The sequence below is a fragment of the Aspergillus udagawae genome (assembly GCF_001078395.1).
Source record: "Aspergillus udagawae IFM 46973 DNA, scaffold_5, whole genome shotgun sequence".
In the NCBI taxonomy this organism is placed as follows: domain Eukaryota; kingdom Fungi; phylum Ascomycota; class Eurotiomycetes; order Eurotiales; family Aspergillaceae; genus Aspergillus; species Aspergillus udagawae.
In genome coordinates, this window is record NW_025091268.1 from 1,701,023 (window position 1) to 1,716,078 (window position 15,056).

General features: G+C 46.0%; 5 protein-coding genes across 5 annotated transcripts; 3 read left to right on the forward strand and 2 right to left on the reverse strand.

Moving 5' to 3' along the window:
• Nucleotides 1-207: 207 nt before the first annotated feature.
• On the reverse strand, nt 208-3,093 carry Aud_007400 (uncharacterized protein; the record flags this gene model as incomplete). The annotated part of the gene is made up of 5 exons (XM_043292293.1): nt 208-230; nt 304-1,022; nt 1,081-1,891; nt 1,977-2,150; nt 2,202-3,093. The coding sequence occupies 5 exons, from the start codon at nt 3,091-3,093 to the stop codon at nt 208-210; spliced, it is 2,619 nt and encodes an 872-aa protein (XP_043148228.1).
• A 1,569-nt stretch (nt 3,094-4,662) lies between these two features.
• On the forward strand, nt 4,663-5,283 carry Aud_007401 (uncharacterized protein; the record flags this gene model as incomplete). Its single annotated transcript, XM_043292294.1, has 2 exons — nt 4,663-4,738; nt 4,805-5,283. 2 exons carry the CDS (start codon nt 4,663-4,665, stop codon nt 5,281-5,283), a joined length of 555 nt encoding a protein of 184 aa, XP_043148229.1.
• A 96-nt stretch (nt 5,284-5,379) lies between these two features.
• Nucleotides 5,380-7,410, forward strand: Aud_007402 (tetratricopeptide repeat protein; the record flags this gene model as incomplete). Its single annotated transcript, XM_043292295.1, has 2 exons — nt 5,380-5,384; nt 5,574-7,410. The coding sequence occupies 2 exons, from the start codon at nt 5,380-5,382 to the stop codon at nt 7,408-7,410; spliced, it is 1,842 nt and encodes a 613-aa protein (XP_043148230.1).
• Nucleotides 7,411-8,545: 1,135 nt separating this feature from the next.
• Nucleotides 8,546-11,596, reverse strand: Aud_007403 (non-ribosomal peptide synthetase; the record flags this gene model as incomplete). Its single annotated transcript, XM_043292296.1, has 1 exon — nt 8,546-11,596. One exon carries the CDS (start codon nt 11,594-11,596, stop codon nt 8,546-8,548), a length of 3,051 nt encoding a protein of 1,016 aa, XP_043148231.1.
• A 1,314-nt stretch (nt 11,597-12,910) lies between these two features.
• Nucleotides 12,911-14,460, forward strand: Aud_007404 (aminotransferase class I/II-fold pyridoxal phosphate-dependent enzyme; the record flags this gene model as incomplete). Its single annotated transcript, XM_043292297.1, has 3 exons — nt 12,911-13,796; nt 13,854-13,996; nt 14,053-14,460. The coding sequence occupies 3 exons, from the start codon at nt 12,911-12,913 to the stop codon at nt 14,458-14,460; spliced, it is 1,437 nt and encodes a 478-aa protein (XP_043148232.1).
• Between the last annotated feature and the right edge of the window lie 596 nt (nt 14,461-15,056).

Sequence of the window (15,056 nt, forward strand, 5' to 3'; positions counted from 1 at the left end):
ACAGTGGTGTCTGCCAAAATTTATCGAGTGAGTTAACTGCAGCGCCTCTGTCAAGTAGTATCTTCACAACTGCCTCATGTCCATTCTCTGCCGCCCATGACAGTGGTGTGCGCTTATAAGAATCCTTAGTGTTTGGGTCCTGCTGGTTCCGGATTAACATGTGTACAATGTCGCTCAGGCCGAAATACCCCGCAAGGTGCATGCTTGTCATTTGCCGTGGCACATTTTGACTGTAGTTGAAGGAGCCGATGTAACCTTCATCTACTAACATTGCCTGACTTGAGCTAGATGTGTTAGACTCACTATTAAGGAACTCTAACACCATCTCCGTTTGGACTGAGTACGCTTCAAGATCCACACTTGCCATTTGCGGTGGCACATCCTGACTTAGGCTAGACACCTTGGCAGCACCATTGAGAAGGCTTGAATTAAACTGTCGCGCCCTATTTGAAGCTTCCCGAGCATGGTGTCCCCAATTACGCGCAGCGTAATCATACAGAACGTTTGACTGTATTCGGATCTCAAATTCTGCATCATTCCAGCAGAACCCGTTCTGAAATGTATCGAAAGATAGATAAGTGATGCAGGTTTTCACGATTTCATGCTCTGCATCAGGAAACCAACGGACCTGGGTTCGCCGAAAGTATTCTTGCGTCGTGTAGTGGACCAACCGAATCATACCGCTTTCTCCATCGATTGTAGCCAGCCCGAGGCATAGAGACCGTACGAGGTTGGTACTGGGAAGATAGTCTTTGTCCAGTTTCGCGGACTGGATCTTAACAGCAAGGGCATGCCGAATTTCTTCTGTCGAAAGTGGCCTTCTGGCATAAAAAATCCAAAACAGAATTTGTTTCGCAAGATCTCGTCTTTCTCTTATTTGATCCTCAATCCTCTCCATCGTCTGGTTGTAAATTTTGTCTAGTGCCTCTTCTCCTTTAGCAAGGTTCCGTAAAGCATCCTTAATATGACCCTTCGTTGGCAGGGATAAGAGGGACTTTATGTGCAGCTTTGCGAGCAAGAACCTGATGTTCGGTTTTAGCACAATCCTTTCCAGCTTTGGGGGTCAGTTATATGCCATACATTCCACCAGTTGCATTAACAACTGTTCGCTTGATTTCAATTTTTGTGTCGTCATCCAGGATATCCAACTGTTGGAGTCGCATTCGTTCATCGAGATATGTCTCTACGTCGTGGTCTGTCGCACGAATTTCAAGGGAGATAGCGTTGGTAAATATCTTCTCAATCTCGCCATTCATCCGAGAAGTTGCAAAAATATTGATCCCACATCTAGCTTGGAGGCTGAAAATCTCTGACAAGAATTTTATTCGGCAATTCTCTGATTCTCGGCATTCATCAAGCGCATCGACAAGGATAAATACTCTTGAGTATTTAATAGCCACAGAATAGAGGGTGCGTGATATTTCTTCTAGTGACGGCCGTGTTCGGTCAGTTTTATGCTGACTATAAAGGTCGCTTATCTCTCCTGGAACGGTCGGCAGTCTCTCAGATAATTGTTTCAGCAAACTTGAGAGTAATCTGTCGGCCGTCTGTTCGTTTTTCCGCTGGAAGTTGCAGTAAACATACGCAACGCCGAGACTTCGATCTTCGCAGGTGCGTCTAGTGAGGTGGTTGATTACAGCAGACGCCAAGATTGTCTTCCCAGCGCCTGGAATTCCAGGGCAGAACAAGGTTTCCTGCCTTGTCTTGAGCCACTTTTGAAACTCCATTGAATTGAGAAGCCATTCGCCAGTTCCAGCTTGTCGTCTCCGAAAATGGTCGCTTTGCAAAGGGCCGTAGTCGTCAGGCGTGATCCAGTTGAGTAAGTCATAATCTTCTTTTCTGGCCAACTTAGACCTCATCGTGTCGAGGTTCGCTTCGATTTTGCCAAGAGCTAGGTTTATCATAAGCAAGCATCGAAAACTGCGCATTTCTGCGAAACACATGCCGGGCAAGATCAATTCCTCGAGACTACGTACATTGCTCAATTGGATATAGATCCATGACACCTTGTCCAGGAATAACGAGCAAAAGTTCTTTAGCATAAGATGCTGCCGTTGCCGCAGCATACGGCTGCCAGATCTTATTCTTATGGGAATCAGCGTAGTCGCAGATACCCCGAATGACGAGGCAGGGAAACGGGTCCATTAACCCTGATTGAAGAGTTAGATATGGGAGTTTACAAGATGGAGAGAAAAACTTACCAGCAGCCTCCATTTCAAAACAGATTATTTTCTCCTTCAGTGCCCACTTATCTCTTAATATGGCGTCCCTCATCACTTGATCCGCTGATCCAATGGTTCCATAGTGTATCTTGGGAGCACTTCCATGCCGGTCTGTTCTCCTCACAAGGTTCATGTTGTTGGGCCCACAGCAAGCCTTGCATGACTTCCTTCCCTCCAAGTGAACAATATCTGGTTTGAACAATCGATCTTTCGCCGAACCTGGATACCGAAATTCTTCAGCCATGCCAGGATTCTTTGACAGTGTGTCTGCTAACAGCTCAGAAATCGTATGGCCTTTCCGTCTATGCTGTTGCTGGAGCACAGAAACTGCGCTCAAGACTATTGCCGGGGGCTTGTTGAGTTTGCCGCCGGTATGAACAAACTCCTTCTCCTGTAGAGACTTGCCAAAATCATACTGCACAACCGCTTCTGCTGATTTTGAATGCAGGCTTACCACAACATCACCAAGTCTTATATCTCGTATATCTTCCAATTCATCTTCGGAGTCCTCCTCCTCCTGCTCACTAAATTCAGTATTGCCAGATCCCTGCGTACCGTAATATGGAGCCCCACCACCAGTGCCAACCATCAGACCAAATCGGACAGCCGGGAAGCTGCGGAGCATATCTTTGGCAACAGTAGCAGCAGACACTTTGCCTGTTGTTTCTGCAGGCAAGCAAGCAATTACTATATTGTGATCGCCAATCCTGCCAAGGAGGTACGAATTTGTATCTTGCAACTGGATGGCAGGAAGCACTGGATGTTCTTCATCCAGCATGGCCCCTGCGGCCACGAACTCGGTCTCTGGCAAAGCACATATCCACCCGACAGTGTAATCACCATGTGCGAATTTTCGGGCAGTTTGGGGCATCCTTGACTACTTGAAGAAGTTCACTTTTGCGATCATAATTATATAAGTAAATAATAGAGAATCACGAGTGGGCTAGTTGCTGTCGAGAGTGCGGCTACATGGGTAGATAAATAATTACAGTGAAACCACGCCCCTGATGGGAATGGCATCTTCTTCTTGATACGTGGGCTTTTACTGCAGCGTGAGCCTTGACATGATCGACTCAGCCTCGCCGGCAAAGCCAGACAATCACATTGTGACATACTGCATCTCATGCAGAAGTCCTCACGCGCTACAGGCGAGGAAACACTTTTAGTGGATCATAATTTCCTTTGCATCGTGGCTTAGAGCTGGTTAGTCATAAACTGTAGACTCTCTTGCGACTCACCTCTTTACTAGAGCGAGCAAACCGAGCTAGTCGCACGACTAAGATGAATTCACAGTAGACAGGGGGTGTTCTAGGTTGGGTTTTTGCCTAGGTCTAGTCATGGCCCACGGCCATTAAATAAACAAACAAACACACACACACACATACACACACATACATAATGCACCATCACCTTCACATCTGACTGTTTTCCTGTTGACCTCCAACTGACTTGTTTACTCCGCTCAGCAAGGTCTTGAGAAGTGCGCCACTGTCGACTCAATTCTTTCGATTCCAAGTTTCCGAACTCAAAGATTGTACAACGTCATCAGAAGATCCATCCATTGCCAGATTATGATGCGTCTAACAGACGTCTTCCAATTCCTTGAGGTTTCCCCTCAACTGCATTGAAGCTTTATCGCCAATATGCCTGATGTTCAGCTAGATCTAAAGTTGGAGGTATGACTTCTTGATGGCTCTGTTGAATATCGCCGAATCGAAAGATAAATATGAATCCTTAAAAATAGGGTTGAATAGCTGTATCCCAGGATACGAGCTTCTTGAGGCAGCGGCATGTCTTACAGAGAAGAAGTAGAGTCAAAATGCGTTATATGCGCCCTGATCAAAATGAAAAGAAACACATAATTATGTAATTAACCTACAGTCAGTCAGGAATAGTTACTTATACAAACAAAGCCACTATATTATTAGACTTAATATCAAGTTTAACAATGGCAGAACATCTAAAAGTGCAAGAGGAACTTGAGGATATTAATAAAAATCTTAGTGTAAGACGGTTGCGGAGGTAATTCAATGTAAATAGTTAATTATTCATTCATGTTGGAAATGCAATCTGAGATGGGTGTAGCAGTCACCATACTTTACAGACCAGAGTATCGAAGTAACTACCAACATAATACACGGTCAATATCTTTCATTCGCCAAAAGACTAAAATCTCACGGCACTTGGTAAGGTGGTACTTTTTACTGTCCAATGGGATTGGTCTGTGTCCAGTTCACAGCCCTCATCTCCTTTAGTGTCAAGATTCAGGGGAAATGGACAGGGTCTTTTAATACAAACCAGACCATCACTGTCCCTCGCGTCAACTTTCCATTCATCCTTCTGAGTCAACTGTTGAAGGTGTTGACGAGGCTTATATCAATCATTTAGTTCTCAACATTGATCGCCCCCTTTTATATGCACCTTCGAGCAAAAACATAAAATGATCCCAAGTTTGACCAAGCCTGCCCTTTGGCTGCACGCTCAGAGGTTGACCCAGCATGAGCGAGCCAATACAGGTATGGAGGCTGGAATTGATATCATATGCGCCGGTATAACACGCTAAAACGGGTCTTGATATATAGCAACGGAAGCGAATCAGGTCGTATACAAGCTTAAAAGTTGGCTTCATGGGGTAGAACTGCTCCCCTTCTATACGGGACGGGGCAAGGAAGTCGCCCAGATACGGCTCCTTTTCCAGCAGGGTCGGTCAAGGATAACGGTTGTTCTGAGTGGATTAGGGGGCATCGGAAAGACACAAATTGCGCTGAAATATGCAGAGGTCTACGAAAGCGAGTATGATGCGATCTACTGGGTAAATTGCCGAAGCATGGACACTGTTAAGCAGAGTCTTTTCGCAGTCGCAGTGCGAATTCACCTCCAGAACCCTTCCTTGCCGGGCTGGAAAGAGGTGTTAGAATCGCAAGATATCGAAAAGGCATCATTAGCCGTGATTGACTGGCTAAACCAAACTCAGAATGACAGATGGCTCGTCATCTGCGATGGTTATGGCCAGGGTCCGGCGGATGATTCCAGCCTTGTAACTGGAATTTGCACAGAATGATTCGAACCAATCATGGGCACATACTCATCACATCCAGATGGCGACAATCGGACCTATGGCATCATGTTCAGATAAAGAAATTTACGGCCTTGTGCCATGGAGTAGATTTACTGCTCAAGCGTTCCGGCCGGCCATCCTTACGTGACGGTGAGTGAGGCTTCTCAGCTTGCATTGAACTGTGACATTGATGTGGCTTTAGATCCAGATATACAAAGATTGGCTCGAACGTTAGATGGCCTTCCTCTTGCTTTAGTGGCAGCGAGTACATACCTACGTCGCTATCCATACAGCTGTGCGGAATATCTGGATGCGTACAATCAATCTTGGCTCCGGCTGCTGGAGAAGACACCAACATCTGATCAATATAATCTTACTCTCTATTCCACCTGGAATCTTACTTTAAATCGAATTTGCAAAGTCAACAAACTTGCTGCTAGACTCTTATGTTTCTGTGCTTATTTTGACAATAATGATCTGTGGTATGAGCTCTTCGAGACGAAGAATGGGCTAGAGAAGCCAGAATGGCTCCAAACTCTCACAGCGGATAAACTTGAATTCAACGACGCTGTGGGAATTCTCCATGAGCACGCCATGATCGAGCTGCCTGCAAAAGTGACAGACAATGGGAGTGGCTCAATTGGCTTCCGGATACATAACTGTGTGCATTCTTGGACTATCCATGTCCTCAATAGGGATTGGGACTACGGAATGTCTTCGCTGGCTTTGGGCTGTATAGCCAGCAGAATACCGCGAGAAAGCACTCCTTCGTTCTGGCACATATCGCAGAGGTTACTAGCTCATGCGAACCGCATTGTTGATCTCTTTTCTCAGAAGCGGCTAATTAAGGGCTATACAGAAGCCCAGGTGGAGCAAATGCAGGATGTTATTAATTTCTTCCTTATGCTTAACAGACCAGAAACTGCCGGGAAGGTGTGCATGAGCCTCCATGAACAGGTCGAGGAAACGTTTGGCCGCTATCACCCAGCCACATTTACCCTCAAGTGGCTCATGATTGACATTTTTACTGGCCTGAAAAATTATGACGAGGCAGAAAGATTGTGTAATCATACCCTGAGCCTGTTCCAAGCCGACCCTGATGTCGATGAAGGACGTGCAAAACGATCGTTCACTCTTCTACTGGCACGGAACTGTATACTCAGAGGACAGACGGAAAAGGGCATGAAACTGTTATCAGAACCCTCAACATCTTCCCAGGATGAGGAAATATCGGGTCTCCTATTCGAGAAGAACCTGGTATCTCTATTATGGACACAAGATCATGTGCAGGACATGCCGAGAGATATGCAAACATGGATGGAGAACCACCTACCCAAGGAAGAAACAGGCAAGGTGAAAAGTTGCCAACAATCTTTCAACCTTCATTGTACTCAAATTCACCTGTGCCTTTCCCAAAATAAAACCGAAAAGGCCAAGGATCTGCTCGTCGAAGCACGGGAGATGTTTGATAAGAAGAACTCGGCTGACTATGCCAAGCCTTTTATGTTCTCCCGCCTTGCTGCTCTTTATATCAAACTGGATAAGTACGGGGACTTGAAGAGTCTCTGCGACAACGCGACGACTGAAGACTGGGAGTCGCTTTGGCAGAGTGATGTTCAACTCTCTTGCCGTGTCGTCCTCATGAGGTGCTACGTCCACTTGGGAGACCACGAGCTCGACGAAACTGTGGCTCTATGCCAGCGGGCTTTGAATAAGCTGCAAAACTCTCGAGCGCCAGGTTCAGCACAGAGGCAGAGCGTGCTGATTATGTTGGGATCAGTGTACATGCTGGAGGAGAACCTTTTGGAAGCAGAGAAACAGTTCGCTGCAGCTATTCAAGAAACAAGAGAATCCAAGCAGCAGTGTACATCATCCAGCTATGAAAATGTCTTGACCACAATGAGTGCTCTGGCAGAGTGTTACAAGGACAGAGGCGAGCAAGATAGTGCTCAAAGGTGTCTGAAGTTGGTAGAAAAATGCCAGGGCGAGCTACTAAAGGCGAGGCACGGCGGACTGAATGGACAAAACAGCCAAAATGAAAATTTACAAGCATTACCTTCCACCACGCCGCCGCTATTGCGATTATACACACCACGCACACCAGCAGCACCAGCAGCATCACCTCGATAGTTGGATCGCTTACGGTGTTCCGAAGCGAAGCAGTATGCTAAGCTGTTGTACCTGTATGAGGGGATGATCACAGGTGGATGGAGCTTCTTTGAAGCGGTCAAATAGTTCAAAATAAGGAGAGATCCTTAGGAGAGGTAGCGTTCATCCTGGGCACAAGTCCTTAATGCACATCACTAGGGACTAATAACATTGCACACTGGCTAACTGAACAATGACTGGTAAAAATGAACGGAAGACTTCCTAGCTTCTAGAGTCTGTGATATGTCATCTCTTCAGAGAGAGAATGTTATTGAATGAGGATCATAGTTGTAGTCTCTCGCAGGGCTATGACCTAATAATGGAAGAAAAGGAGGCGACGGAGGTATAAGCATAAGAGGAAAGATGCAAGTATAGCGAATAGAGTCTTTTCATTTACCTGGGTCATAGCCATCGCCGTCGCCGTCTTGCCCACACGTGGCATACTGTGGAGGAGAGCCACCTACTCAGACACCTTGCCCCGGATTAAGTAGATGTTGTCTCGCTGCTTTTGAAGGTGACTCTTGACCAGTGCCTGGACCATGCGCTTATGTTCATCAATTCAGAGATTCTTGAAAATGTCTGACTTGAGATTGACTTCAGCCATTTCCCATCGAGTTGCATAAAATCCTTCTGATTCTTGAAGGAAATCGCAGGCCCAAGTGAGTGAGTAGCCATCACGAGCACCACAGGGAGTTAGGAACAAGCAAACACAAGAGAGCAGTTATTGAAAGGAAGCGTCCAAGTGCGCGTGATCTGTGTACGAAGTACAGAGTAGTGTCTCACATGAGCACTTAGTTTACGTAAGGGGCCCTTTGGATGTCAAAAGGTGCCAGGTCAGCCAGACAAGGGGTGTGCGGTGTGTCGAGTGAGCAATATTCAGATTCAGGCCAGCCTCACTGGAAATCCAGGCGAAGCGGGTGAACAGAGTGAAAGCAGGGCGGCAAGGGCGCCTAGCAAGTCAAAAAAGAGTTGAACAAAAACATACAACAGTAAGTATGGAGTTAGCGGGTTTAGGCTCTTAGTCGTCTTAATGAGGTTTTATCATTAAGGGCGAGGGTAATTTAAGGGAGACATAGTAATCAAGTGGAAGAAAAGGAGCTTCATAACATTCCCACTATCAAATTTGATAGAGCCCCTTTCGGTTCCAAAATGAAATCATCAACTTGAGAAGTGTGGGATCCAAGGGCTTATATCGAATATCCGGACGCTCTTTAAGCACATTTGCCGCATTAGTCGAATCATAGATTGGTGTGTTTTGGCTTGCTTCCCAACGCGTGAGTTCCCCTAGAACCTTCTCTTCAAACATGGGCATCAATGGAGCCAGTGGTCCATCTGGTAGTTGTCCTGCAACTACTTCGTCCACCCACTTGGAATACTTCACCAGCTTAACTGGATACCCCGCTTCCTGGATAACGCCACATGTCTCGCGGACACTGATGGATACTGCGGGATCGGGGGAGAGAAGACTGTACGAGCGGCCTAGATTCTCATTCGATGTGGCAATGTGTACCATGGCAGGAATCACATAGTCAATAGTGCAAAACTCCAAGTTCTGCTGTAGATCTGGGAAAGAGCCAATCTGGATACATCCTACGATGAGCCGAGAGAAAAAATCGTTCGGGTTCATGGCGCCAGTTTTGCTATCACCGATGATGTATCCGGGCCGGTATATAGCAACTGGCAGACCGCGGTCTCGCATTCGGCGAACCATTTGCTCCGCAGTCCACTGACTAGCTGAGTATCCGAGGTCGTACCGAAGGCACTGTATATGAGGATGAAGAGGTCCATCCTCCATTACCCGACGAGTTCCTAAAATAAACCCAGTCGGTCCCCAGACATCAATGCTCGACATGTAATGAAATGCTTTACGACGTCCAAGGGCAGCCACACGGAGAACATGCTTTGTTCCAAGTACATTCGAGTCATAATGGGCGGCATATGTCTCACAGAAGTTCACCTTGGCGCCTAGATGAAAGACCACTGAGGTCCAGTTGGTGAGCCACGTGAACCGTTCAGGGCCTAATCCCAGATTCTCGTCCGTCATATCGCCTTCCAGGACGATAATCTTCTGAATAAGCTGCAAAGATGTTGGCCACAGGTCGTACTGCTCCAGTGTTGCTTGAATATGGTCAGCTCCACTGAGAGACCCTTGCCTTCGTGCTAAGCAGGCAACTTGCTTGACGGCTGGCATATCGATGAGATGGCGGAGGAGGTTTGCTCCTACGAATCCAGTCGCACCCGTGAGAAAAACCCGACCCTCCTCTTCAGCAGTCCAATTTGGAACCAGCTCAATTTGGTCAGCTAAATCAACATCTCTGATCCACACCTCGGTTTCATCAGATGTGTAGGCGGCTGTCTCGCATTTGGGCGCTTGATCTACCAAAGATACTAGATCTCGAAGCCGTGTATTCTGAAGGAACTTTTCCATAGAGATTGGACAATCAAGATGCTTCTGTATCAGCGAAATAAGAGTAGCGTTTTGCAGGGAGCTTGCGCCTTGTTCAACAAAGTCATCTTCGTCTTCGCATCTTGACCGGGGTAGAATATTTTTCCACAGCCTTTGTATCGTGGATTTGGTGGTTGGCTTGCCGTTTTCGACGCGTCGCTCGACCGTATCATGACTTGGCTTCCGTAGGTACCTTTCCTTCAAAGCTTGACGATCAAGCTTGCCATTGGATGTCAAGGGGAGATCATCAATCAGCTCAATACTGTCAGGCACCATGTAGAGAGGTAGTTGTTCGCGGGCAAATGCAGACAAATCTTCCACTCTTAAGTCTCCGCCTGCCTTTGCCCTGATAAACGCGACAAGGTGCGACGTTCTATGATCAGTCACTGATGATACATGGACCACCGCCACGCTTTCCACGTCTTCGTGAAGTAGAAAATGTCTTTCGACCTCTGAGAGCTCTACTCGAAACCCATTATGTTTGACTTGTCGATCACTGCGTCCGAGGAATTCCAAAAGTTCTGAGCTAGGTCGCCACTCTGCGTAGTCTCCCGTTCGATACAAACGAGAAGCATCTTCCCTTGTGTGACGCGTTTTAAGACCAAGCGCGACATTTTTGACATATATAAAGTTCGTTTCAGTCTCAACAGGCATGTTCAGATAGCCAGCAGATTGTTGTGGACCAGAAATGCAAATTTCTCCCCGTGTTCCACTCCTATGGATAGGTTTCAGGTTCTCGTCCAACAAGTAAACTTTCATATCCCCGACGGCCCGGCCAATGCTAATTCGATCCCTTTTTAACTCCTCCTCGGTAACAAGGAGGGCTGTTGCGAGGGTGGTACATTCGGTGGGGCCGTACGTGTTCCAGATGTTCTCGGGACGAGGGCACATCGCACGCATTGCCTTGACACTGGCAACATCACCGGCACTAAGTACGTGCTTTAGGTTGCAGAAGATTGAAGGATCTCCAAAAACGAGTGTCTCCATCAACGCCACTGAAAGGATCATAACAGTCACCTTATGGAAATCGAGGAATGGTTTGAGGGCAGCAGGGTCTGGCACGATTTCCTTTTTGATAGTCACAATTGTTGCCCCGGAGATAAGCGTAACCCAGACTTCAAAGAGGCTAAGATCAAATCCAGGGTTGTTAAAATGGGCAACTTTATAATTGGGGGATAGCGGAGTTATCGGGGTGTTGGTAGCGAGGTGCATTATATTCCGGGCACTGATCTGAACAGGCTTTGGTTTTCCTGTCGAGCCTGAAGTGAACAGGATGTGGGTGCGGTGGGTTTTGGAGATAAACCGGGGCGTAAAGGTAGTGGGATCATCCTCATGTTGTAAGTCACATTTCTTCTTCCTAATATTTCCAAGGAAGATGTAGACAATGTCATCTAATTCGTATTCACTACCTTCTTCCACAATGATGTGCCTGACTCCAACATCGCGGAACATGCTTTTCAGCCGCAATTTCGGTGTTTTTGGGTCCACCGGAACACAAGTGCCTTGAGCGAGGATAGTCGCAAACTGGGCGATCACCAGATTGATTCCAGGTGCTAGTAGGATACCGAATGGCTCCTCCATAGATGTACCCTTTGCATGAAGCATAGAAGCCAGCTTCTGGGACTCTGAAACCAGCCCGGCAAATGTCAACCTGATATCACCTTCAACAACGGCAATCGCATCAGGGGAGGTCTTGGCTTTATGAAAAATGGCCTGATCCATACTGTAAAAATGAGTTGTACGAATTTTGAAAAAAAAAAAAAAAAAAAAAAAAAAAAAAAAAATTTAATTCTACTGTGGGAAATATGTCAAGTCACAGGAAACTTGTTCAGGAATTGCACAACAGTGCATGAACTTGCTGGTTTCTGGACGCTGATCCACAATATTATATATTCCCTAGAATAGCAAGATTTCTCGCAATATTAGTCAATGACGCTGTAGCTACCAAGAGGCCTCATAGCCCTGCGTACATGGCCTACTACCGCGTCACAATATGGAAAAGCTACTAAAGAATACCTGAATTTGACTGGTATGTATGACGACAGGTGCGGCGAATGAAAAGGTTTATCATTTCATCATTTTGCCTTTTTGGCACTCCTACCCTTTCCGGCACTGGCATTAAGGGGGTAGAGGGTTAAGTCCTGGTTCAGTGGCATTTGAGCAGGAAGATGTAGCCCCATAACAGTCGCACTGGGCAGCAACCCAACAGTAGGGAGAAGATTCAATCTATCAGAACCATCAAGTAGCGTTACATTCCACTTTTACCCCACTGGTTCCTCCCTTCTACTCTCCTCTTACGCTTGCATCGTTTCCTTGTCCTTGCTGTCTAAGACCCTCCTCTACATTGACCGCCAGTCTCCCAGTACATTCGCCAATAACTCTTCTATCTGGCGCCTTCATTATAAAGTTCCAGTGCGCGTCATGATAGCCCGAAGCAACCTCCTTCAACCCCCCTTGGGCGATTCCAAAACGTTCTTTACATGATATCATCAGACAAACTGCGATAGTATACTGCATGCCGGCTGTGACTTGCTCATCATAACCGGTTTTTGTCGTCCCGATTATGTTCCAAGCTTTAGTTCTTGGTATTTGTCCAGTATCATATACCTTGACTAGTTTAGCATCTCGCCACGTCACCCCGGGACCATTCCTACCTACTTGCTTAGAATTAGGCACTGAATTAGGTACATCGGCAAGCGATTAGGTCGTAAATTTTAGAATAGAACATATGTATTAATGTCGTTATTAGTGATGGATAAGTATGTGGGCTCCGCATTTGCTGGGGGGCTGCTGTTAAAGGGGGTGAGAGCGCTGGAGGGAGGCCACAGCTGCATAACCCTCAAGACTTACCAAAACAGCTTAAACCCGTATAGAAGGTGGTCTTAACGGATAATTCGATGTATGACATCAACCATCTTACAATACTCAAAGAGCAAGCTTGAAAGCCTGTGGCATCTGGTATAAAGACCAGTGTTTTTTCACAAAAATCTCAATGAGATCTCAGAGCAACCCAACGATTTCATACGCCAGGTTATAATGTTCTTTAAAAGCCTCCTGTCTGTTCCTATACGAAGATCAAGTTTTGCATGTCAAAACAGGTCGAACTATTTTACGAATGGGGGATCAGCGCTAAAAACTCTTTCCACCCAACCGCAGACTCGCTCACAAGCGACCCTAACACGAAGGCTCCAAGCCACCCTGGAGAATCGCCGACAGCAGGGTAGGTTGATCGAGCCAGCGGCCCCCGAAAAGATTGCCCAGATGGTTGATTTTGGCTCTAATGATACACTCTCACTCAACTCATCGGGGGTTCTTCGAAAGGCCTTCTTCGAGGAACTGGCAAAACATCCCAAATTTGATGTCGGTAGTCGATCAACCCGCATCTTTGAGGGTACTACTCAGTACCTATCAGACGTCGAAAGTCATATTGCTCAGTTCCACAGGGCCGAATCGGCTTTATTTTTTCCGTCCGGCTACGAAGCCAATGTGGCTATTTGGTCGACGATCCCACAGCCCGGCGACGTCGTCATCTATGATGAGTATATTCATGCCAGTATTCACGATGGCATGCGTCAAGGGAGGGCTATAACTATGATGTTCTCTCATAATGATTGCAATTCCCTTCGTAAACGCCTTATCGAAGTTCGTGAAAAGTATCCTGCCTTAGCGCACGGCGATCAAACAGTTTTCATAGCTCTTGAATCCTTCTACAGCATGGATGCTGACCTTGCACCTGTCCATGAGATATTAAAGCTGACAAAGGAAATTCTACCTCACGGTAATACGGTGTTTTCGATTGATGAGGCACATTCAAACGGGTTGGTTGGTCAGAACGGCTCGGGCTATGTTTGCCACTATGGTCTAGAGAAAGAGTTTGCTATCAGGCTGCACACTTGCGGTAAGGGACTTGGGTCAACTGGTGGTGAGTTTTCAAAGTTGTCACCCAAACACTGGTCTGTGTTAATTGAATTATTGATAGCCGCTGTACTTGTCAATCCGACTGTGCGGTTTTATCTCATTAACTACTCGAGGGGCATGATTTTCTCCACAGCACCCGCGTTCCCTACTTTAGCTGCCGTCAAGGCGGGTTACAACATTCTAGCTAGCAATGAGGGAGAGGACGTGAGTAGGAAAAGCCGGAAAACAAAGACCAACGGTGTGAGCTAACTAAAGACCAGCGCCGAATCCGTCTTCAGAATAACATCCGGCGTTTCCATGAAGGGCTCACAAACCACCCAGAATGGCCGAAGTTTACACAAGCTGGGATCTTACGTCTACCCAATGAGCAAACCTGGGGTGATGGTTGTTTTTCAGCCCCGATTATTCCAATCATTACCTCAGTAGGGCAATCCGCCGGTCTTGCCGAGAAGTTACAAGAAGCCGGATACTGGGTGAACCCAGTACGCTATCCGATTGTTCCTAGGGACAAAGAGCGAGTGCGTATTGTGGTACATGCAGATAACACAGATGAGCAGATTGATGAGGTAGTGGATTTGATTATGATATGGGCGAGGGAGTATGTGAGAGATTCTGGAACATTTCAAAAGACTGATGATTTGTGTGAAAATATGGCATTTTCAGATTAACTGCACCTTTATGGGCATGTAAGTGATTACCTCTTATTTCACTGTGGCTCTGGAAGGTCATCTAGGTGGGAAGCGTGTCGTTCACATACCCGCGAATTGCATCGCCCACGGATGTAGTTTTTCCTAAAGCAGAAAATGCTCCATCATTAACTTTCTTCACCATCCCCTTAATCTATGAGTCATCTTGGAGTCATAGGCAGAGCAGTGAAGATACTTATACTTATATTGCTGGATCGTGTATCATTGGTCAAGTATATTGGGCGTCCACTGTCTACAATATAACCTATCTGTGCCATACGCACCCACACTGTAACCACCATTTGCATGTTTTTCTAGTTTCTTATTCTTTAGATATATAGTATCTATCTTTTATTACTATTTTCATTATTAGAAAGGAAAATTACAAGTATTAAGATAAAATAAAAAAATTATTTTATTTTTATTTTTTTTTATTTTTTTAAGATTTTTTTAAGATTTTTTTAAGATTTTTTTTAGACAGAAATTTTATACATTCTTATATCTCTAACTTTTCGTTAAAACTCTTAAAAGGCTTTTAATTATAAGATATTTCCTTTTGGTTTTTTAATATTACTACC